This window comes from Sapajus apella, unplaced genomic scaffold, assembly GCF_009761245.1.
Source record: "Sapajus apella isolate SASKATOON/1434 unplaced genomic scaffold, GSC_monkey_1.0 scaffold51, whole genome shotgun sequence".
Taxonomy (NCBI): domain Eukaryota; kingdom Metazoa; phylum Chordata; class Mammalia; order Primates; family Cebidae; genus Sapajus; species Sapajus apella.
The window spans coordinates 15,117,550-15,139,535 of NW_022436991.1; the positions used below are offsets into that span (position 1 = coordinate 15,117,550).

The 21,986-nt window shown below is 55.2% G+C and overlaps 3 protein-coding genes across 5 annotated transcripts; 2 read left to right on the forward strand and 1 right to left on the reverse strand.

Moving 5' to 3' along the window:
- Positions 1-491: 491 nt before the first annotated feature.
- On the forward strand, positions 492-4,114 carry YPEL3 (yippee like 3). Of its 2 annotated transcripts, XM_032243114.1 has the most exons (5): positions 492-632; positions 1,270-1,452; positions 1,557-1,600; positions 1,803-1,911; positions 3,627-4,114. In XM_032243114.1, the coding sequence occupies exons 2-5, from the start codon at positions 1,336-1,338 to the stop codon at positions 3,714-3,716; spliced, it is 360 nt and encodes a 119-aa protein (XP_032099005.1). In that variant the 5' UTR covers positions 492-632; positions 1,270-1,335; the 3' UTR covers positions 3,717-4,114. The 2 variants fall into 2 exon arrangements, with proteins under 2 accessions (XP_032099005.1, XP_032099004.1); XM_032243113.1 differs by having other exon boundaries at positions 517-1,452.
- Positions 4,115-4,248: 134 nt separating this feature from the next.
- TBX6 (T-box transcription factor 6) lies at positions 4,249-10,873 on the forward strand. The gene is made up of 8 exons (XM_032243108.1): positions 4,249-5,340; positions 5,424-5,658; positions 7,282-7,549; positions 7,653-7,799; positions 7,877-7,947; positions 9,817-9,890; positions 9,973-10,156; positions 10,230-10,873. Exons 1-8 carry the CDS (start codon positions 5,223-5,225, stop codon positions 10,441-10,443), a joined length of 1,311 nt encoding a protein of 436 aa, XP_032098999.1. The 5' UTR covers positions 4,249-5,222; the 3' UTR covers positions 10,444-10,873.
- A 386-nt stretch (positions 10,874-11,259) lies between these two features.
- PPP4C (protein phosphatase 4 catalytic subunit) lies at positions 11,260-20,466 on the reverse strand. Of its 2 annotated transcripts, none has more exons than XM_032243111.1 (9): positions 20,347-20,466; positions 19,960-20,121; positions 15,580-15,631; positions 14,422-14,472; positions 14,127-14,228; positions 13,420-13,593; positions 13,207-13,333; positions 11,784-11,973; positions 11,260-11,706 (listed from the first exon to the last, which is right to left on the reverse strand). In XM_032243111.1, exons 2-9 carry the CDS (start codon positions 20,055-20,057, stop codon positions 11,577-11,579), a joined length of 924 nt encoding a protein of 307 aa, XP_032099002.1. In that variant the 5' UTR covers positions 20,058-20,121; positions 20,347-20,466; the 3' UTR covers positions 11,260-11,576. The 2 variants fall into 2 exon arrangements, with proteins under 2 accessions (XP_032099002.1, XP_032099003.1); XM_032243112.1 differs by having other exon boundaries at positions 15,580-15,690; positions 20,347-20,435.
- Positions 20,467-21,986: the final 1,520 nt, after the last annotated feature.

The window sequence follows — 21,986 nt, forward strand, 5'->3', positions numbered from 1 at the left end:
CCCTGGCGCTCTGGCATAGGCCGTGGAATGGGCCCACCCTGAGAATTCCAGCTTCGCCCCGTACCAGCTGGATAACCTGGGGAGCCGCGAGACCTCCCTGGGCCTCAGCCCCCGGAACAGTGGAACCAACGGGAGAAACGGCCTCACCGGATTGATGCGGGGATTGAGCAGGGCTTGGGCGGCGGGCAAACGCGGGTCATTATGACTCTACTCCCCCGGGCGTGCGTCCCAGCGCCATCCCGTTCTCCGCCCCGCGCCCGGCCTAGACCCTCCGACCCCGCCCCGGCGCGGACCGCGAGCAGGAATGCTAGCAGGCCCGGGACGCGCGGGCCGCCGCCGCATTTCCGGGCCGGCGGGTGCGGGCGGCGGGGGAGGGGCAGCCAGGGCCTGCGCCGGCGGCCGAGTGACGCGCCCCCTCATTTGCATGCGGCGCGCCCATTGGCCACGGCGGCCGCCGGGACGGGAGGCGGGTCCCCTCCCCCTCCCGCCGCAGCGGCGGCAGCAGCTGGGCTCGGTGTAAACAAGTCCAGGCGCCTGCGAACCCGGGCCGGGGGGGACGGCGCCCGCTAGGAGCGCCCCCCACTCCCAGGCCAGCCCACCCCGGCGGACCGGGCCCCGCGCGCCCAGGCGAGGTGAGGCCCGCGCCGTCAGGGCTGCGCGTCGCCCCGCGCCCCCGCCCCCGGCGCCCGCCCCCACCCCCGCGCCCCAGGTGAGCCCCGGGGTCCAGGTAAGGCTCCGCGACGCAGGTAAGAGCCCCTGGGTGTAGAGGAGGCCTCGGCGCCCGCAGGTGAGAGCCCCTCCCCTCCTAGGTGACCCTCCACCCTCACTGCGAAGCCTCCCGCCCCCTCCAGGTGGAGGACCCTCCCGCCTATGAACCCCCTAAACCCCCAGAGAACCCCCACTGCCCTCCAGATGAGGTTGCAAGGACCAACCAATGCCAACCCGCCTATGCTCCCCTGAAACTGGGAACTGACAGCCCAGCCCCTCCAAAGCCCCTTTCTCCAGCTTCAGTGCCAGGTCAGCAAGGGTGAGGCAGGAAGCAAGCGGGTGACTCACACTGGGCTCCTCCGAGCCTCAGTTTCCCCATTGATGCAACCTGAGGCCTCCTCACTGAGTCAAAACCAAGAGCCTCTGGTCCCTGGAGAGGCTGCTGCCTCTGGGGAAAGGAGAGAGCAGCCGAGTGTGACAGAGCGAGTCCCCACGGCTCTGGGAGTGCCTTGCATGTGTGTGGCCCAGGTCCTGACAGCCCACCTACTCCCTCCCTGGCAGGCACTGGGCTCCCTCTGCTCCCCGTGGGCCGCTCCCCGCGTGGGGCCACTGCCCCCGGCCCCCGCCATGGTGCGGATTTCAAAGCCCAAGACGTTTCAGGCCTACTTGGATGATTGTCACCGGAGGTATAGCTGTGCCCACTGCCGCGCTCACCTGGCCAACCACGACGACCTCATCTCCAAGGTAACCAACCAGGCCACAGTGGGGCTGGAAGTTATAGGGGCTGCCTGGCAGCTCCCCACCAGCAGCCCTGACCCCTTCCTCTCTTCCCACCCCCGACTCTTTAGTCCTTCCAGGGCAGTCAGGGGCGTGCCTACCTCTTCAACTCTGTGTGAGTATCTGGCCTCCCTTCTTGCTTTCCCTGACCTCTGTTGTGACCTGTGACCCCTGGCATCCTGCTGAGACTCCCAGAATTCCCCGGTGCAGGCAGGAAGCTGTGAGCATCCTCTCTTGGATGCTCAGGACAGGCATAGTGCTTGAGGGGGGCCCTGTGATGTCAGGACCCTCCCTGGGACTGCCCTATGTCCCCACAGGGTGAACGTGGGCTGCGGGCCAGCCGAGGAGCGGGTGCTGCTGACCGGCCTCCATGCTGTTGCCGACATCCACTGCGAGAACTGCAAGACCACTTTGGGCTGGAAATATGTGAGTCAGCCACCTTTGACCCCAGGCCAGCCTTTGATCTGACCTTCCAACACCTCCTCCTGACAAGCAGTCATCCGATAACCTTTCAGATTGCATAGGCCCAGCTCACACAAGTTAGACGATCTTTTCATCTCTGACCACGTTCTCTTCTCTCGCACCCTGCAAGGGCTGTGAAATTTTTCTCTTAACCCATCCCTCCTCTCCCAGGCACTTGCATCCCCGTTTGAGAGTAAGGATATCATCAGAGTCACCGTTTATTGAATGCTTATGTGCCGTGCACTGTTGTGTGCTTGGCATCTATTATTTCATTCAATCATTGCAGCGATCCTGTAGGTAGAAGCTATTATTATCTCTACAGAAGAAGACAGGGAGGCCCAGAGATGTTAGGTAACTTGGCCAAGATCACACAACTGGTAAGTAACAGAATAGGGACCACAATCCTAGTTGGTTGATTTTTTTTTTTTTTTTTCACTCCAAACCCTTGGCCACCAGCTTATATTGTCATTCAGAGGATCAGAAAAATTGCCCCAGACTCCACAACAACCCTGGGCTTGGATGCACCAGTCTCCCTTTCCGTAGCCCTCGCTGCCACTGCTGCTGTCCAGGGTGTGATTTCACTACCCTGAGTCTCAGTTCCTTATCTGTCAGTGGAAGATAAAGCCACTGCCTAGCACCCAGGATTGTTACAGGGATCAGATTAGATGTGGCAAACGAAGATGCTTTTGGGACATTGCAAGGGACAGGATTCTTCAGGCGTCGCTTGGAGCTGTGGTGCCTCTGTGAGGTGGATGTCCCAGGCAGAGCCAGCCAGCCAGCCCTGACCTGAGCTTACCACTGACCCTGCCACAGATTGGCTCTGTCTCTGGACAGGTGGCTTGGCCACTCCGGACCTCTATCAAATAAAGAGCTGGCCTAGACCAGAGGTCAAAAACTCAAGTGCCTGCAAGGCCAAGCAGATACTGTAGATGTGTAAAGGGCAGCATAGATTCAAGGGGCTGGGGGTTGGGGGTAGGCTGGGGCAAACTGGAGTGAGCAAAGCCTGCATATATATGTGTGTGGGTATATATATATTTTATTAATTTTTTTTTGAGATGGAGTTTCGCTCTTGTTGCCCAAGCTGGAGTGCAATGGCGTGATCTCGGCTCACCGCAACCTCTGCCTCCTGGGTTCAAGTGATTCTCCTGCCTCAGCCTCCCGAGTAGCTGGGATTACAGGCATGTGCCACCACGCCTAGCTAATTTTGTATTTTTAATAGAGACAGGGTTTCTCCATGTTGGTCAGGCTGGTCTCAAACTCCCGACCTCAGGTGATCCACCTGCCTTGGCCTCCCAAAGTGTTGGGATTACAAGCATGAGCCACCGTACCCAGCCTGGCCTGCCTGTATTTTAATACTTAAATTATTTTTATTAAACCCTCTGCTGTCCAAACATAACATATGTTATAGACCAAAATGGCCATGAAGCCACCAGTTTGCAAACTCTGAACTGAGAAATCTTTTAGCCACTTCCCTGTCTTCTCTGTTGGAGCCATCATTAGTACTTAAAAAGTACCTTCGAGTCAGGAAGTTCTGTTCTACCTATGAGAAACACAGCCATGCCCCTCCGGTCCACAGTTTCCTCATATGTAAAATGGGGCCACTCATGTCCACTCCCCATCCCCTGTGCTTTGTGGTGAGACTGTTGCTCCGGGGATGACGGTCCCGCCCCTCCTTTTAGGAACAGGCCTTTGAGAGCAGCCAGAAGTACAAAGAGGGGAAGTACATCATTGAACTCAACCACATGATCAAAGACAACGGCTGGGACTGACCCCAGCTCCCCGACGCATGTGGCTCCAGCCCGGCCTGGCCGCCAGGGAGCGCCACCGGCTTCCCTCCGCCCGAAGGGAGCTCTGGACCCACAGGGCCCCTGCAGAGGACGGATCCGGCTCCTGTACATATATTTTATTGCATGCACTGTGACCTTGGTGGGACATCAGAAGGGGGACGACGCCCCCGCACCTCCTGCGATCTGGCTGGCTTGGATCTCGTTTTTAACCCCTTCCTGCCCCGCCTGCCCTATAGATATGGCCTGTGTGCTGCTCCCCTGGTCCCAGTGCACCGTCTGCTCTGTGAACTTCTCCTCCCACCAGGCCCCTCTTACCCCACGCGTGTCTGTCCCCCTCGTTCTGTAGCGTTTGTACATAATAAAACAATGGAGTGGAGACAGCCCAGGCTCGCGTGGATTCTGGGAAGGGGGAATACAAGCCGAGATTTCTGCCCCTATAGACCTGTGCGGTTCTGAACCCCGGCGGGGAATGGGGTAGGTACGGCTGTCCAAGCTGGGGCTCCAGAAACTGGGACGGTCTCATTGTCGACGGAGGTCTTGAGCCCACTCTGGCTGCCTACGCCTTGACCGTGGCTGGTCTGCGTCTGCTCGGCTGCAGCGTTTGGCCTCCGCCTAAGGGCAGCGACCCCGGGAGGCAACCGCGCCGCCGGCCCCGCAGACCCTCGCGGCCGGACTACAACTTCCAGCGGCCCCCGCGTGGTCCGTCCGGCTCCTTCGGGCGCTGTGCCTGCCGGGAAGTGTAGTTCCGAGGGTTCGTCAGAGCGGGACCTTCTGGGAAACCCTGGCGCGAGGCGTCAGAAGCTGTCGGACTGTGTGCGCCTCTGAACTTTTGAGGCTTGGCCCAGGGTGGAGTTGTTTTTTTTTTTTTAGCATGGGGACCAGGGAGGACTCCGGGACTAGGGCCTCGGCTGCGGCCTCCTCGCGGCCCCGAGTGCCCTGTGAAATCAGTTTAGGCCACGTCCCTCCAGCCTGCAGTTTCCTTCTGGTCATGCTGCTTCTCTCCAGGGCCTGTCCTCCAAGTGAGGGGGGACGGAGGGCGGTCACCTGCCAGAAGGTCTGGGGCGCCAAGGTGTGCCCTGGGACTCCAGGCTCCGTCCAGGTTCCAGGCCCCGCCTCCCAGCTTATCCTTAGGCTGGGCTCCCCACCGTGGGAACGGGGACCAGCTGGCCGGAAGCGCCAAACTGCGTCCCTGTCCGAGCCCCGGGGATCAATCAGGCCGAGGAGTTAATTATGTAATGAGGGGGCAGGGGGTCGAGGCTAATGAAGCCGCCCGGGGTGGGGAGGGAGGGGAGGAGGGAACCGTACCCAGGTATCCGGCCCCCTCTCGGACCCCTTCGAGGCCCCAGGGGTCTCCACCCCAGCCCAACTCCAGGGCCCCAAAGAGGGGAGGGGCTGCGATCCTGGGTCTGAGCTGTGAGCTATAAAGGGGGCATCTCACAGCACCGGGGGCTCTAGGCGGCGGGACCTGAGGCCAGACGGAACTACAACATGTACCATCCACGAGAGTTGTACCCGTCCCTGGGGGCCGGCTACCGCTTTGGGCCCCCCCAACCCGGGGCGGACTCCAGCTTCCCACCTGCCCTAGCTGAGGGCTACCGCTACCCTGGTGAGCCTTGGGACCAGCTCCTGGGTAGGAGAATGGGGGCACTGTGGCCCTCAGCTGGTTCCTCATTCTTCCCCGACTTCCAGATCTGGACACCCCCAAACTGGATTGCTTCCTCTCCGGGATGGAGGCTGCTCCCCGCACCCTGGCCGCTCCCCCACCTCTGCCCCTTCTGCCCCCTGCCATGGGCACAGAGCCGGCCCCATCAGCTCCAGAGGCCCTCCATTCCCTCCCTGGGGTCAGCCTCATCCTGGAGAACCGGGAGCTATGGAAGGAGTTCAGCTCTGTGGGAACAGAAATGATCATCACCAAAGCTGGGAGGTGAGGGGCTGGCCAGGGTCTGTGTTTCTGGTGGGGGGTCTCTTGGGAAAGGCAGAGTCCCTGGGGAGGGGGATAGGTCTGGGAGGTTCTCTAAGGGGGTAGAGCTCTGCCTAGGCTTAGAATCTATGGCCTGGGGGCAAGGGGCACTCTGCGGTTGGAATCAGGAGTCATTCTGTGACAAGGGTCAAGGGTCAGTCTGTGGAGTCTGTGGCTGAGTTTAGGGACCAATGTATGGCAAGGGTCATAGGTCAGTCTGGGGCAGGGTCAGGAAGTCCCGCTGGGTTACAGGTTAGTGTGTGGCCTAGATCAGCATTCAGACAAGGACAGGGGGTCAAGGGCCAGCCCAGTGACCAGCATCAGGGAAGTCTGGCGATTTGAGTAGGAGTCAGTATATGACTAGGTTCAGGGTCAGTATGCACCATGAATAGGAGTCAGTATATGACTAGGTTCAGGGTCAGTATGTACCTTGAATAGGAGTCAGTGTATGACTAGGTTCAGGATCACCCTAAAGGCAGGGATGTGGTCAGTGTGTGGCCTGAGTCGAGATCTTCATCTAGGGCAGGAGCTCAAGCCCTAGGATGGAAAGTCCTCAGCCCTACTGCAGGCAGCATATTTTTTTCTGAAGCAAGTTCATATAAAAGCTGCAGATTCTGGTGTTGGAGATCAGGGGAGGAGAGGAGGGTGGGGACACGAAGCTCCTGGCAATATTTCAGGGAGAAAAGTTAGTCACCCCTGTTTCTGTAAATAGGCTTTGAGGGGTAGGAATCATGGCTCTGTTCCTAACCTGCTGTGTGACAGAACACCTAACCCATCTGTCCTGTTTCCCCAAATGTAAAATGAGACAAGAAAACCTTCCAGCTCTAAGATTCTGCCCTCTGGGTTCTTTTTTCCTTTATTATTATTACTGTTTTTTTTGAGGCTGTTGCCCAGGCTGGAGTGCAGTGGTGTGATCTCTGCTCACCCCAACCTCCACTTCCAGGGTTCAGGCGATTCTCCTGCCTTAGCCTCCCGAGTAGCTGGGATTACAGGCATATGCCGCCACGTCCAGCTAATTTTTGTATTTTTAGCAGAGAGGGGTTTTACCATATGGCCAGGCTGGTCTGAAACTTCTGACCTCTTGATCCTCTCACTTTGGTTGGCCTCCCAAAGTGCTGGGATTATAGGCATGAACCACCGCACCTAGGCCTTTTTTCATTTTTTAGAGACAGGATCTTGCCTTGTTGCCCAGGCTGGAGTGCAGTGGTGCAATCATGGCTCACTGTAGTCTTGTCCTCCCAGACTCAAGTGACCCTCCTGCCTCAGCCTCCTCTCGAGGAGCTGCGACTATCAGTGTGCACCACAGTGCCTAATTTTTTAATTTTTTGTAGAGATGGGGTCTTGCTACATTACCCAGGCTGGTCTTGAACTCCTGGGCTAACAGATCCTCCCACCTTGGCCTCCCAACGTGTTGGGATTAGAGGTGTGAACCAATGCCTCCAGCCTGCCCTTTGGGTTCTAATTCCACTGCCCTGGATGTTTATCTGACAGCCCTGGGGAGCCTACTGCTATGTCCTGTTGGTGGTGCTGGGCTCACCCCTGGCCAGTGGGTAGCTCCAGGCCTCTCCTGTTCCCTCCCTTGCACAGGCGCATGTTCCCTGCCTGTCGAGTGTCAGTCACCGGCCTGGACCCAGAGGCCCGCTACCTGTTTCTTCTGGACGTGGTTCCGGTGGATGGGGCTCGCTACCGCTGGCAGGGCCGGCGCTGGGAGCCCAGCGGCAAGGCAGAGCCCCGCCTGCCTGACCGAGTCTATATTCACCCCGACTCTCCTGCCACGGGTGCCCATTGGATGCGGCAGCCTGTGTCCTTCCATCGTGTCAAGCTCACCAACAGCACGCTGGACCCCCACGGCCACGTGAGGCCCAGGCTGGGACTCCAGGATAGGGGATGGGGGTGCTAGAAGGGAGGTCAAGGCTGAGGCACGGGGCAGGGAATCATTCCCATTTCTTCCCTCCCAGCTGATCCTGCACTCCATGCACAAGTACCAGCCCCGCATACACCTGGTTCGAGCAGCCCAGCTCTGCAGCCAGCACTGGGGAGGTATGGCCTCCTTCCGCTTCCCTGAGACCACATTCATCTCTGTGACAGCCTACCAGAACCCACGGGTGAGTGCCCCTGCTTGAGGGGGTGGTGGCGCCCTGCCCAGGCCACAGGAGCTTTGACCCTGGACGTGTGCTCCCAGATCACACAACTGAAGATTGCAGCCAATCCCTTTGCCAAAGGCTTCCGGGAGAACGGCAGAAACTGTAAGAGGTGGGCATTATTCATTCGCTCGTTCATGCATTCAACAAATGTTTATTAATCGCTCATGGTGTGCCAGGCACTGTGCTGGACATCAGGCATGCAGTGGTAAGTAAAAACATTCATTCTCTGACTCAGCAAATACTTATTTAGTACCTGCTTTGTGCCAGGGACAGTTCCAGGCACTGGAAATAAATCAAAGCAAACCAAAGCCCTTGCCCTCATGGAACTGACATTCTAGTGGAGAGAGCAGACAAGCAGACAAGAGAAATAAATCAAATGTGGTCTGTTAGGAAGCTAAAGAGAAGAGAGACCAGGTGTGGTGACTCATGCCTATAATACCAGCACTCTGGGAGGCCAAGGCGGGTGGATCAGCTGAGGTCAGGAGTTCGAGACCAGCCTGGCCAACATGGTGAAACCCTGTCTCTACTAATAATACAAAAATTAGCCAGGCGTGGTGGTGCATGCCTGTAATCCCAGCTATTCAGGAGGCTAAGGCAGGAGAATTGCTTGAACTCAGGACATGGAGGTTGCAGTGAGTCAAGTGCCATTGCACTCCAGCCTGGGCAACAAGAGCGAAATTTTGTCTCAAAAAAAAAAAAAAGAAAAGAAATAAATAAATCAGGGAAGCATAGGAAGGACTGGGGTGAGGTATTAGAGGCCTGGAAAGGCCTCAGTGGTAAGAGGACACTTAAGAAAAAGAGCTGAAGGAAGTACAAGAGGGAGCCAGGTAGGTATATGGCAGAGCACACTAGGGAGTGGGAACAGCATGTGCAAAGGCCCTGTGGTGGGACTGTGCCTGCAGCATGGCTGTAGTGGAGTGAGTGGAGTCAGACAGGGGATGGAAAGCCAGGTTATGTTGAACAGTAAAGGTTCAGTAAGGTCGTGGGGACTGTTCTAAGTGCAGCCCCTCAGAGCTGGCTCCTGCCCTCAAGGAGCTTAAGGGACAGACATGAACCAAGGAGTCACTCCATCAAATGCAAAAGCAGAACTGTGACAGATGTTATGAGGGTGGGGTGTGTGCTCTCAGAGGTCAGGGAGGACTTCCTTGAGGAACTTGTGCTTGCACTGAGACAAGGATGGGTTTTGTGGTTTATGGCTGTAGTCCCAGTGCTTTGGGAGGCTGAGATGGATCACTTGAGCTCAGGAGTTGGAAGCTGCAGTGAGCTGTGACTGTGCCACTGCATTCCAGCCTGGGCAACAGAGTAAAACCCCACCTCAAATTTTTAAAATGACAAGAAAACCAGGCATGGTGGCTCACGCCTGTAATCCCAGCACTTTGGGAGGGCGAGGCAGGTGGATCACCTGAGGTCAGGAGTTCGAGACTAGCCTAACATGATGAAACTCCTCAAAAAAAAAAAAAAAAAAATATTAGCCGGGCATGGTGGCTGGTGCCTGTAATCCCAGGCTACTTGGGAGGCTGAGACAGGAGAATTGCTTGAACCCAGGGGGTGGAGGTTATACTCCAATTTGGGCAACAGAGGGAGACTCCGTCTCAAAAATTAAAAAAAAAAAAAAAGAAAAAAGGTTTAGCAAATGAAGAGCGGACAGAAGAGGGTTCCAAAGAGGCTGAGACTGGAGATGGGGCAGAAAGATAAGCTGGGTGAGACCGTGCCCTGGTCTCGTTGCTGGGAAGGAGTTTCCATTGATACTAAACGCAATAGGAAAGCATGGACAAGCTTAAGCAGGGAGTAAATCCCAGCTCTGCCACTTTCTACTTATTTTTCTGGCCTTCAGTTTCTTCATCTGTAAAATGGGTATAATGATGACCCCTACCTGACAGGGTCCCTGGGAGGGTGAAATGCCTGCCACCGGGTAAGTACTGTTATTACCACGACCATGGCCATCATCGTCATCATCACCACCACCACTGTTCCCCAGGGAGCGAGACGCCCGTGTGAAGAGGAAACTGCAGGGCCCAGAGCCAGCAGCTACAGAGGCCTATGGGAGCGGAGGTGAGTGTAGTCCCGATGGCGACGGGGCCAGGCCTGAGACACCAATCCTGCCTAGCCCAACCTCTCCCTTCCCTTTCCCCAGAAACCCCAGGTGGTCCCTGCGACTCCACCCTGGGTGGAGACATTCGTGAATCAGATCCAGAGCAGGCCCCAGCCCCTGGGGAAGCCACCTCTGTTCCGGTGCCTCCGTGCGGTGGACCTAGTGCCGAGGCCTACCTCCTGCACCCTGCAGCTTTCCACGGGGCTCCCAGTCACCTTCCCACCAGGTGAGTGGGACAGGGGACCAGGTGATGCTGTGGGTCCCTCTGCCCTGCCCTGACATCCCTCTCTCCATGTCAGGAGCTCCAGCTTCCCGGAGGCTCCAGACTCTGGGCGCTCAGCCCCCTACTCAGCTGCATTTCTGGAGCTGCCACCTGGACCAGGGGGCTCTGGGTACCCAGCGGCTCTGCCAGCGACACCCTTTGCCCCCCACTTTCTCCAAGGGAGCCCCTTCCCTCTACCATACCCAGGTCCTGGGGGCTACCTGGATGTGGGCTCCAAACCCATGTACTGAGCCAATGCTGGGCCCCTCTGCCTCCATCATAAACCTCCTGCTCCCTTCCCCCAGCCCTGGAGCCCCCTTACCTCCACTGGCCCCATCCCCCACACCAAATGGCTGCCTTGGGCATGCCCCCCAGCCCCCAACTTCACACCTTGATTTCACTCCCACCCCCCTCTGGCTTCAAAGCCCAACTAGGGTTGCTGGGAGTCCAGCTGGGGCCAGCTTCCCCTTCCCGGCTATCACCTCTGTGTGAATGGAGGGGACTCTGCCTGGCCAAATGGGGCCACAGACCAGCATCCCCACCTCCCAGGCCTCTCCATGGGCTCTGGGAGGCTCAGTCCCCACCGCCCCCGACACCACCAGTGCAGGCCACGCCAGTCTGTTGTTCTGGGACCAGAGTATTTTTGTTAATAAAATTCAAAAGCCATCCGTGCTCAGGAAACACTGGGCTCATGTGTTTGGCCCTGGGCGGGGCTGGGTGAGCAAAGGCTTTGCTAGAAGACCTGGGCCCAGATCTAAACCTGCGTTTCCAGCTGCCTGACCTAGCACAGAATCCACCGGTTCTCTGGGCCCATCTCCTCTTCGGAGAAATCAGAATCTCATGATGCCAGTCATTAATAAGATAAGGCTGCCATGAGAACCGAGCCTCTCCCTAGCACTGGGGAAGCCAGCAGACAGCAGTCCCTGGAGGCCCTGGGCAAGCTGACTGGCCTGACCCTGGCCCTCCTGCCAGGTCCGGGCCCTGAGGCAGTCAAGGCCCTGACGTCCTCCCGAGGTCCCAGGCCAGCAACCCTGCACATCCCAACCAAGTCTGGCACAAACCCAAAGACCATTTTTCTTTTATTAGAATTTTTTTTTCATTTTTTTTTTCTCAAAATGTTTATCTAAAAACAAACAGAAAAAGGAAGGAAAAAAAGAAAAAAAAAATTATTGGAAACTTCATGGTTCAAGTGGGGAGAGAGGAGAGGAGGAACGTGGAGCTAGGACTCCAGGCCTCTCCAGAGAAGTCCTCACCCTCGAAGCACCCTCTTGGGGGAGAGCAGAGCCGGAGACAGCACCCCCCATGCCCAGCCTCCGTCTGGGGAAGAGGCAGAGTCACAGTGGTCCGAGGGCCAAAAGGGCTGGAGGGGGCAGGGGCCAGGGGCTCACAGGAAGTAGTCCGCCACAGGCTTCTTGGAGGGGATGCCCCGTGTCTCTTGGGGAGCAGCCTCAAAGATGATAAAATCTTTCTGGAGATGCTCGTCCAGCTCCAAGATGGCTGCCACGTTCCCACAGCTGGAAGGCAGGACAGCAGGGTCAGGAGCAGCTCGGCTCAGATGCCCGCCCCTCCCAGCCCGGCCCAGCCGGCTCACCGGTAGCAGTAGTTGGGTGCTGACCACACAGTGAGCACGGTCTCGTTGAAGTGCCACTTGTAACCTTCCATCACCAGTTGGTGGGCACGGCAGATCATGTCAATGTCGTTGGCTGCGTTGAACTGGGCCACCACATCACTGCCAAATAGGTAGCCAGCCCCTCGGGGGCTCACGCCCCAGCCTGTGGTGTCTGATGGGGCAAGGGAGGGATGGAGAGGGTATGTCCTCAGGGTTCTCTGGCTGCCAGTGCTGCCCCTTGAGGTGAGCAGCCTGGCCCCTCCCCAAGTCCACCAGAGGCCCAGGGGACCACAGCATGGGGCCTGAATATGGTCTGGGGAATGGTGGGGGTCAGAACAGCAAAGGTAGGGGCAGATAAGCTCCAGAGAAGAAAGAACCGATGGCTGGGGCCCCCTCCGAATCACAGTGATCATACAACTCCCTGTCCCAACAGCCTATGGGAGTGAAAATGGTGCTCCCAGAGACATAAGGGCACTCTGTGCTGTCACAGAGCAGTAGGGAGTGGCTGTGGATCAGCAGCTGCATGTGTCTGTGTGTGTGTGTGTGTGCTGCAGCAGAGGCTGCCTGTGTGTGTGTATGTATGTATGTATGTGTGTGTGCTGGGGCAGAGGCTGCATGTGCATGTGCGTGTATGTATGTGTGTTTGTGCTGGAGCAGAGGCTGCCTGTGCGTGTGTATGTATATGTGTGTGTGTTGGGGCAAGAGGCTGCATGTGCATGTACATATGTGTGTTTGTGCTAGAGCAGAGGCTGCCTGTGTGTGTGTATGTATGTGTGTGTGTGTGTGTGCTGGGGCAGAGGCTGCATGTGCATGTGCGCATATGTATGTGTGTTTGTGCTGGAGCAGAGTACGTGTGAGTGTGTGTGTGCTGGAGCAGAGGCTACCTGCCAAATAATAACTGGCAAATAATATGGTCTTTGTGTGCATACGTGTGTGTGTGTGCTGGAGCAGGGGCTGCCTGTGCATGTGTGTGCTTGTGCTGGAGGAGAGTACGTGTGTGTGTGTGTGTGTTTGTCCCTGCTGTGTGCGACAGCAGGAACTCTGGACTGCTCCTCAGCAGACCTGATTTTAAATCTCAGCTCTGCTCCACACTAGTGGAGAACCCACAAAACAAAGGGTCTCAAAGGGGCTATCATTCTGGGGTTCTGACCTCTGAAGAAACTGCTGTCATGTTCCAAGGCCCTTTCACTTCGGGGAGCAATGATCTGGTCCTCCACAGCCCTCTGGGCCATGCCTCAAGCCACTGTGCACTCAAAGCATCCACCAGGCAGGCCTCCCTGTTCCTCCTCCAGGGTTCCAGCCATTTGGCAGGTGGAAGATGGACACTAATGAAGGCTACCCCTGCTCCCTCTCTTCCCCAAACCCTCCTGGCTGTCCCTGCCTGCCCCTGCCCACATGCCCTCACCTTCTGGGTCAGACCAGAGGAGGTCACACATGGGCCCATCATGAGGCACCTCTTGCTTTCGGTCGATAGTCCGGATCTGGTCCAGGGTCTGGATGGAGGGGGAGAGGCCCCCGTGCACACAGAAGATCTACAGGGGAGAGCAAGGAAAGAGGGCGGGGCTGAGGCCCAGAGCCCCCTCCTCTCCCCATCCCATGGAGCCCTGGGCTGGCCTACCTTGCCATCAATGATGGCCGACAGGCTGAGGTAGTCGAAGATCTCGGTGCAGTAGCGCCACACGGTCACCGAGCCATACTTGCGCAGGCACTCATCATAGAAGCCGTAGACCTGCGTGATCTGGCGGCTCTCATGGTTGCCCCGGATCAGTGTGATGCGGTCAGGATATCGAACCTGAGGGTGGCCACCAAGCCAGGGCTGGCATCTAGACCATCCCTCCACACATCCCTCTCAAACTTCCTCACACCTGCCGACCTCATGCCATCCTCACAACCACTACCCAGCACACTTCTGGCTCCTCTCACCTGAATCGTGTGGCACCAACCACTTCCCAGGCCCACAGGACCCTTTCCAGAGAATGTAAACCTGACTGTTCCCCATCAACTATGAACCTAATGGCTCCTCTTTCACCTGCCAGACACAGACCAAGTCCTTAGCAAGGCACACAGCCCTTTGTCATCTGACCCCTACCACCTCTCCCACCAGTGGCATCAATCACCTGGCACATTCTCAACAGTGAGCCTCTGCCCCTCCCAGAATGCTGCTCTGCTGGCCTCCCCCACCACCAAATCTCTGACCATCCCCAAAGGCAGAAGCAATCCATGACCAGCGACACAGCTGCAAGGTAGGGCTGGTCACGGTAGGAGATGAAGGCGGAACGGACTGGCCGTGGCCCACATTGGAGTACAGAAGCCAGGGACTGTCACCTTAAGTGCCAGCAGCAAGAGGAACGTTTCGACACTGTAGAAGCCACGGTCCACAAAGTCCCCCATGAAGAGGTAGTTGGTCTCAGGGACGTCGCCACCCACCTGTGGGGAAGTGGAAGGTTTTTCCCAGTCCTAAACCGTCCCCTATCCCCTACCTGTTCCTTCTTCCACAACCGCCCATCTAACTCAGGGCCTCTTGCCCCAACTCTGTGCCCCAAATTAAGGCCTCCACCCTTGATTAAAGGGGTCTTCCAGTCATCCCCCGGTTACATTTCAGTGTTGGCCACACACTCACTCTGAACAGCTCTTTGAGGTCATAGAATTGTCCATGGATGTCGCCGCACACCTGCGGAGCAGGAAGGGGGGTTGTAACTCAAGTGGTGGGAGTTCCCAGGGGCTACCCTCCAAACACCCATTGCTTTAGGGAGCTTTATCGCTCCTGGCTTCGCCTCTACTTCCAAGAGCCAAAATTCTCCTCTCCCAACCCAAGTCGGCCAGGTCTGGAACCACATCCACCGTCCCACACTGAGTACCAACTATTCTGTGGGGAAGAACTAAGTCCTTGCCAGTGTATGTCCTGGCCCCCTCCTCTTTCTGTTCCCCTTAAGGTATCCAGAATCAAATTACTAACGCAGAGTCCTGGAGATAAGTCCTTCTGTCCTGGCCAAGAGTCTCCACTAACAAATCAAAGGTCTGTTCCCACAACCCCCATTTTTCTTTCTTTCTTTCTTTTTTTTTTGAGATGGTGTCTCCCTCTGTCACACAGGCTTAATTGGAATGCAGTGGCATGATCTCGGCTCACGACCTCCACCTCTCGGGTTCAAGCGATTCTCCAGCCTTAGCCTCTCAAGTAGCTGGGATTACACGCATGAAACACCACGCCCAGCTAATTTTTGTATTTTTATTTTTATTTATTTTTTTTGTTTTTGAGACAGAGTCTCACTCTGTTGCCCAGACTGGAGTAGTGGCGAAATCCTGGCTCACTGCAACCTCTGCCTCACAGGTTCAAGCGATTCTGCCTCAGCCTCCCAAGTAGCTGGGATTATACCCACACCTGGCTAATTTTTGTATTTTTAGTAGAGACAGGGTTTCACCATGTTGGTCAGGTTGGTCTTGAACTCCTAACCTTGTGATCTGCCCGCCTCGGCCTCCCAAAGTGCTGGGATTACAGGTGTGAGCCACCGCACCCGGCCTTTGTATTTTTAGTAGAAATGGGGTTTCAGCAAACTCCTTTCAAGTGATCTGCCCACCCTGCCCTCCCAAGTGCTGAGATTACAGGTGTGAGCCACCATGCCTGGCAACCCCCATATCTTATAGCAGTGCTCCCTTGAAGATGACAAAGGGGACAGATAAAAGGGGCTTAGGGGTGGGCTTATGGAGCCCCCAAGATGAAGGGGAAAGTCCATGTGCCTAAAAGACAAGGCCCGGCTCTGCAGGGATAGCAGGTACTCACTGTGACTGGCGAGTCCACCCTCTGCACGTTGCTCTCCTCTACCAAGATCTCTCTGGAGACAGGAGAAGACCAGGGTCACCACAGCCAGGCCAGCCCAGCCCAATTCCTGACCTTTTTTGGGGGGGGGGGGGGGGGAGGATATGAGGCAGTCCTTGAACCTCCAAGGGACAAGAGTGAAGCATACAGTCTCCCCAGAACAGGCTGACCACGGCCCTCCAGCATGCAACACTTTTCTGTGGCTCCCTGCTGCCAAAAGGACAAAGTCCAAGCTCTCATCCCAGCATTCAAGGCCTTCTGAGCAGGCTGGGACTTTTCCAGTCCTGACCCCCACTGCTGCTCCCTTTTCCACATCTAGGACTCGCTCCTGGGAGGCGGGTCTTCCCATCCTCTCCGCAGCAGAGCTCCCTGCTCCCAGCGCCCTCGGCAAATATTTGAGTCACTCTCCACCAATCGCAGTCTCCCAGGCTGTCCAGACACAAGGGCGAGTGCCCAGGGCAGGCCCGCCGGTGGATGTGCCTTCAAAATTACCTGCTTTTGCCAAGTGTTCAATATTACCTTTATGGACCGTGAAGATTTAAATATTTTTTACTTCTCCTTGCGGTGCAGTCTGCTTCTACTTGAGTTGAGCACGAGATGAAATCACTTTGTCAGTTACAGACATCTCATTTTTTTTTTTTTGAGATGGCATCCCAGCTAATTTTTGCGTTTTTAGTAGAGACGGAATTTCACTGTTGCCCAGGCTGGTCTTGAACTCCTGACCTCAAATGATCCACCCGTCTTGGTCTCCCAATGTGCTGGGATTACAGGCACGAGCCACTGCACCTGGTCTACAGACATCCAATCTAGGCAGCATTTTATTTCCAAATTTTGCGTAATAGCAGCAGTAGACATTTGAGCTCACACCATGTGTCAGGAATGTTATTAAGAGCTTGGTAGGCAAGTACTGTGAGGATTACCAGTGCTCAGATGAAGAAAGTGAAGCACAGGAGGGGGCTGGCTTGGTGCCAGTTACACAGGTGAGATTTACCCGGGAAGCCTGGCTCTGGAGTCTGACTCTTTATAAAGATACTCTGATGTGGGAGGCCCAACTCACCTAGCTGCCCCGCCTTTCAGCCAATCTCTTCCCTTAGACTGAATTTCCTGAGCTCAGTGGACAGGAAGAATCACTTATGCTCCCTGCTCTGTATGGCACAGGCAGCATGAAGGAGGTCTGCCCTGGCTTTCTGGGAACAGGAGGCGGCACTGGCAAGAGGCCACACCAGCACCCAGGCTCTCGTGCCTGCACTGCTTCTTGTGCTGAACATCCTTCCTTGTCAACTGCTCATGGTAACCTTTCCAACAGACTGGGAGGTTCTCTTCAGCCTCATGTAACAGTAAAGAAACCAAAGCTTAGAGAAAAGCGACAGGATCAAGGTCACCAAACTGGAGAGTGGCTACATTGGAATCCAGAAGCCGGACTTCCTGAGAATTGATGCCAGCCCCTTCCGCAGACCCTGAGTGAACACCTGAAACCTAGAAAGGTCACATGCAAGGCCCATGCTCTCAGCAAAGCCCCCTTCAGTGCCAGCATGGCCCCAGCGTGGCCTGGGAATCAGGCCCAGATTCCGGTCCCAGTTCTGTCACTTGCAGCACGTCACCAGCCCTATCATGACCTGCCTGTAGTAACAGCTACCAGCACAGAAGGCCCTGTGCCCGGATCACCAGACTCTCAACTGCATGTCATTATAATTTTTTTCTTTTTTTTTTTTGAGATGGAGTCTCGCTGTGTCGCCAGGCTGGGGTGCAGTGGCACGATCTTGGCTCATTGCAACCTCCGCCTCCTGAGTTCATGCGATTCTCCTGCCTCAGCCTCCCAAGTAGCTCAGACTAGAGGTATGTTCCACCACGCTCGTTAATTTTTTGTATTTTTAGTAGAGACAAGGTTTCACCATGTTAGTCAGGATGGTCTCAATTTCCTGACTTTGTGATCCGCCTGCCTTGGCATTCCTAAGTGCTGGGATTACAGGCATGAGCCATGGCACCTGGCTGTCATTATCATTTCAAAAAATGAGAAAGTGACTTGACCAGGGTCATAGTGCTTCTAGGTGACAAGGCAAAGATCCATACTGAAGACCACCTGATTCAAAAGCTCAACTCTTCTACTGTGCTGATATTTCTAGTAGCAGCAACTTCAGCTCAGACACTGCAGGCCTCTGTGCTTCCGTGGGTTTCATCTGCATGTCTGTGCCCTGTGGGCAAGCAGGTGCTCCTGACACTACCTGCCTCAGCCGGGGTCTCTGGTGGGTCCTCAGGAGGCCTTGGCCAGGTAAAAGAGCTGGCCACATTTCAGAACTGAGCCTGGGACAACAGTGACCAACTCAGGCCTTGGTCTAGTACCTCCTAGCTCCACTCAGTTTCAACTGGGCAGGACTCTCCACCCCTTAGCCTTCCACAGCTCCCTGCTGCCTCGCACCCCACATCAAAATCTAAATGCCTCTGCCTGGCTCTCAGTGACCACAGAGCACAGTCAAAAACCTGGATGCACAACTAACTTCCCCTCCGACTAGCTGCATGACGTTGGACAAGACATCATCTACTCAGAGGCTGTTTCTTCTTCCACGAAATGGGACTAAGTACTCAGCCCCGTCATGCCTACTCCTTAGGCTCTTGCGAGGAGCCATGGAGACTGAATATATAACCTCCTGCTATTCTGCAAACTCCAGCATGCTATCCAAGCATTATCTACCATCACCACCACACTGATCCCAGGCCTGCACAGGAGAGAAGACTTCAGGGAAAAAGAATAGTGTCAGACAACAGGTTTAAGTTCCTAAAAAATGCCCAGCAGGACTGAGGGAGAGGGGACAACTAAAAGCACCATGGGGCAGGTCTGGTCAGGGACGTTTCCTTGAGCTGGCAAAAGAAAACAGCCACAGATGGGGTGAAAAAGAGGCCCACCCTGCTCACGATCCCCTCAGAGGCCCTGTCTGGTTGCAGGGAGTCTGTGAGGCAGGGCCAAGCAAAGAGCCTGGGGGCCACAGATTCAGAACTGAGCTCTGCCACGTCCTCAGTGGGTGACCTCAGTCAAGTCACCAGGCCTCTACGAGTCATGGTTTCCTGTTCGGTAAAATGGAGCAAATAATTCCAACCTCGCGGGATTGCTGGGAGGAAGAGATGGATAGACGTTTTTTCGCCAGTATAAGGCCAGGCCAATAGTGGGCGTATAGTTCAATAAACATAGGGTAATTCTGCGGGCTCTTCTGCCACAATTCTCCAGCCTGGTAGAAGTCACAATCACACAGTTCCCCAGAGGAGGCAGGTAATTAATTAAACCCCTGACTGTTCATCACTCTCAGGGCTTCCATTGCTACACTTGTCCTGCTTGGAATGCCCTTCCCTCACTGGCCCTGCCTCTGTCAGCTAGCCAAATTATCTTCATCCTTCAAGGTGTACCTCCATTCAGAAGCCTTCCCTGATGGCTTTAGCCCATCTCATCGTCGCCCTCATCCAAGAGAAATAGAACACCTAGTGACTATCAAGCATGTATGCTGTACCAAGACACTGTGCTAAACTTATCTCAAGCGGCAACTCACTGAATCTTCACGACCATCTTATTAAGTACTATTAAGTCTGCTTTACAAGTAAAGCCACCTTAAGATCACTAACACAGCTAGTAAGTGGCAGAGTTCAGATTCAAACCTAGAGCCATCTCACACTCCAAAACCTAGAGCCTTAGGTCATCCTACTTCCCACAGAACTTTAAACTGGCCTCCCTATCATGCTTAATTCTATCCTGGCTTACTTGCTACGATTTCTCAGGGTCCCATCCTGAACGTGAGTGATCCAAATCCACCTTCTTGCATTACGGCCTGAAAAAGGACAGGACACTAAAAACTGGCTTCAGACTCCACTCCTTACTTGTGGGTAACTTTGAACATGACAGTCCTCACGCGTAAAATGAGTACAATACCACCAACCTTTATGGGTGGTTGTTGGAATTAAGACTTTTATAAATCACAGCGTCTTTAACTTTTCTGTCTTAAACCTTTGTTTTGTTGCTGACTCTTTTACCAACTCCTTATTCGAGGCCTGTCTCAGTTCGCCACTCACCCCCAGAAGCTTCTGTCCCCCAGACAGATGGGCTTGTTTCCCTGAGTTTCCTAAGTACTTTACATAACACTCTTACTCCACTGGAAACACATCGTCTAATACTTTAAGTGTCTTTATCCAGCTGTCTTCCCCCAGCAGGCTAGCTCTTCCTCGAGGGCAGCGGCCCCATCCTGTTCCTGTCTGGGAAAGCTTCCAGGAAGGGGCAAGCCCAAAATTCTCAGTTGGGTTTGCCCCAGGCCAGAACCCTTGGGCGGCGGCTTGGCCTCCCTTCCGTAGGGCCAACGGGCTCACCTGGCCTTAGCGCACAGGGCCTTGACTTCGCTCTCCTTGATGAGCTCGCAGCGACGTAGCTGCTCGATCTGCCGGTCCAGGTCGCTAATCTCCGCCATGGCCCACCCCCCGGCGCGGGTCAGAGTTGGGGCCACCGCCCCCTCCGCACCGCACAGGGGTCTCCTGGGAAAGGCCAAGACAAGCCCGCGGATTAGAGTGTCCGTGAGGGGCGCGGGGCGGACAACTCGATTCTAGGGCCAGCCCGGCCCCACCCCCCACCCCCGCCTCCCTTCACATCTGCCCCGGGACCCCCCAGAGTCCCATGGCCTAGCCGGAACCCCACTAACTCCCGTCGAATCCCACGGTCCGCGCTAAGGACGGTGGCCTAGAGGGGTCTCGCATTATTACCGCCGCTGCGACTCCGGTTCCGGTTATGGGGCGCTCCCTGCCTCTTTACTTCCCTCCGCTTTGGGCCGCCGCCGCTGCCGCTTCTACTTCCGGCCCCGCCGCGGAAGCAAAGGGAAGCCAATTCCGCCGCGCGCCGGATGTGGCGTCATACACGCTCCTCTCCCTCCCTCCTCGCGTCCCCAGCACCACTTACCAAGTCTGAAATCGGGAAGGAGCAGAAGGAGTGGCCGCTGGAAGCAGCGGAAGTGTTTGTGGGCTTAGCCGCAGGTGATGTTGGGCGGTTAGAAAGCCTAGACCAGTCGCCTCCCATTTCATGTTATAAAAATGTTTAAATTTAGACAACTTTTTTTCTTTTTGAGATGGAGTTTGGCCCTTGTTGCCCAGGCTGGAGTACAATGGTGCGATCTCAGTTCACCGCAACTTCCGCCTCCCGGGTCCAAGCGATTCTCCTGCCTCAGCCTCCCGAGTAGCTGAGATTACAGGCATGTGCCACCACGCCCGGCTTGTTTTGTATTTTTAATAGAGACGGTTTCTCCGTATTGGTCAGGCTGGTCTCGACCTCCTGACCTCAGGTGATCCTCCCGCCTAGGCCTCCGAAAGTGCTGGGATTACGGGCGTGAACCGTTGTGCCCGGCCACAACTTTATTTTTTTCTAAATTAGAGATAGGGTCTCGCTGTGTTGCTCAGGCTGGAGTCCAGTGGGGCGATCATAGCTCACTTCAATCTCGAACTCCTGGACTCAAGCGATCCTCCCTCTTCGGCCTCCCAAAATGCTTGGATTACAGGCCTGAGTCACCACGCCCGGCCATTCCCATTTCAGCTAGGGAAACAAAAAGTCGAGCTGGGACTAGGCCTTGTAACTTTATGTTACACTTTTTTTTTTTTTTTTAAGTTACACATTTTTGTTATTTATCTGCCACCACAATCCTTGGAGGATCCAACTTTCTCTTTTTCAATATTGAAGCCCCAGTGCTTAGAATAAGGCCTGGCACGGTAAGCATATAGAAATACTTGTTAATACATAGAAATACTTAATACTTGTTCAATGGATGAAGGAAGCCCAATTCAAATCTCTTCCTGTGCCTTCAGAGAAATCTTTGCCATTGACAACTTCAGAAGTTAACAAATTGGAGTCCACCTTTCCTACGCCAAGCCTGCGCCTCAGTCAGCATGACTTCTGTGATTCCAAAATATTCCCCTTGACATTTCTTAGTTGCTTTTTCTTTTTCTTTTTTAAGATAGTCTCGCTCTTTTGCCCAGACTGGAGGGCAGTGGCACAATCTCAGTTTACTACAACCTCCACCTCCCAAGTTCAAGCAATTCTGCCTCAGCATCCTGAGTAGCTGGGATTACAGGCATGTGCCACCATGCCCAGCTAATTTTTGTATTTTTATTTATTTTTTAAGATGGAGTCTTACTCTTGTTGCCCAGGCTGGAGTGCAATGGTGTGATTTCGGCTACTGTAACCTCTGCCTCCTGGCTTCAAGTGATTCTCCTGCCTCAGCCTCCTGAGTAGCTGGGATTACAGGTGTCCACCACCACACTCAGCTAGTTCTTGTATTTTTAGTAGAGCCAGGGTTTCACCATGTTGGCCAGGCTGGTTTCGAACTCCTGACCTCAGGTGACCTACCTGCCTTGGC

Coding starts and splice junctions, on each gene's coding strand:
- TBX6 (XM_032243108.1), top strand. CDS start 5,223: ATGTACCATCCACGAGAGTTGTACCCGTCCCTGGGGGCCGGCTACCGC. Junction 7,948..9,816: donor AACGGCAGAAACTGTAAGAG/GTGGGCATTATT, acceptor ACTGTTCCCCAG/GGAGCGAGACGCCCGTGTGA. Junction 9,891..9,972: donor AGAGGCCTATGGGAGCGGAG/GTGAGTGTAGTC, acceptor CCCTTTCCCCAG/AAACCCCAGGTGGTCCCTGC.
- PPP4C (XM_032243111.1), bottom strand. CDS start 20,057: ATGGCGGAGATTAGCGACCTGGACCGGCAGATCGAGCAGCTACGTCGC. Junction 13,594..14,126: donor TCTTGCTGCTGGCACTTAAG/GTGACAGTCCCT, acceptor GGCCACCCTCAG/GTTCGATATCCTGACCGCAT. Junction 13,334..13,419: donor CGGCCATCATTGATGGCAAG/GTAGGCCAGCCC, acceptor TCTCCCCTGTAG/ATCTTCTGTGTGCACGGGGG.
- YPEL3 (XM_032243113.1), top strand. CDS start 1,090: ATGCAACCTGAGGCCTCCTCACTGAGTCAAAACCAAGAGCCTCTGGTC. Junction 1,453..1,556: donor ACGACGACCTCATCTCCAAG/GTAACCAACCAG, acceptor CCGACTCTTTAG/TCCTTCCAGGGCAGTCAGGG. Junction 1,601..1,802: donor GCCTACCTCTTCAACTCTGT/GTGAGTATCTGG, acceptor ATGTCCCCACAG/GGTGAACGTGGGCTGCGGGC.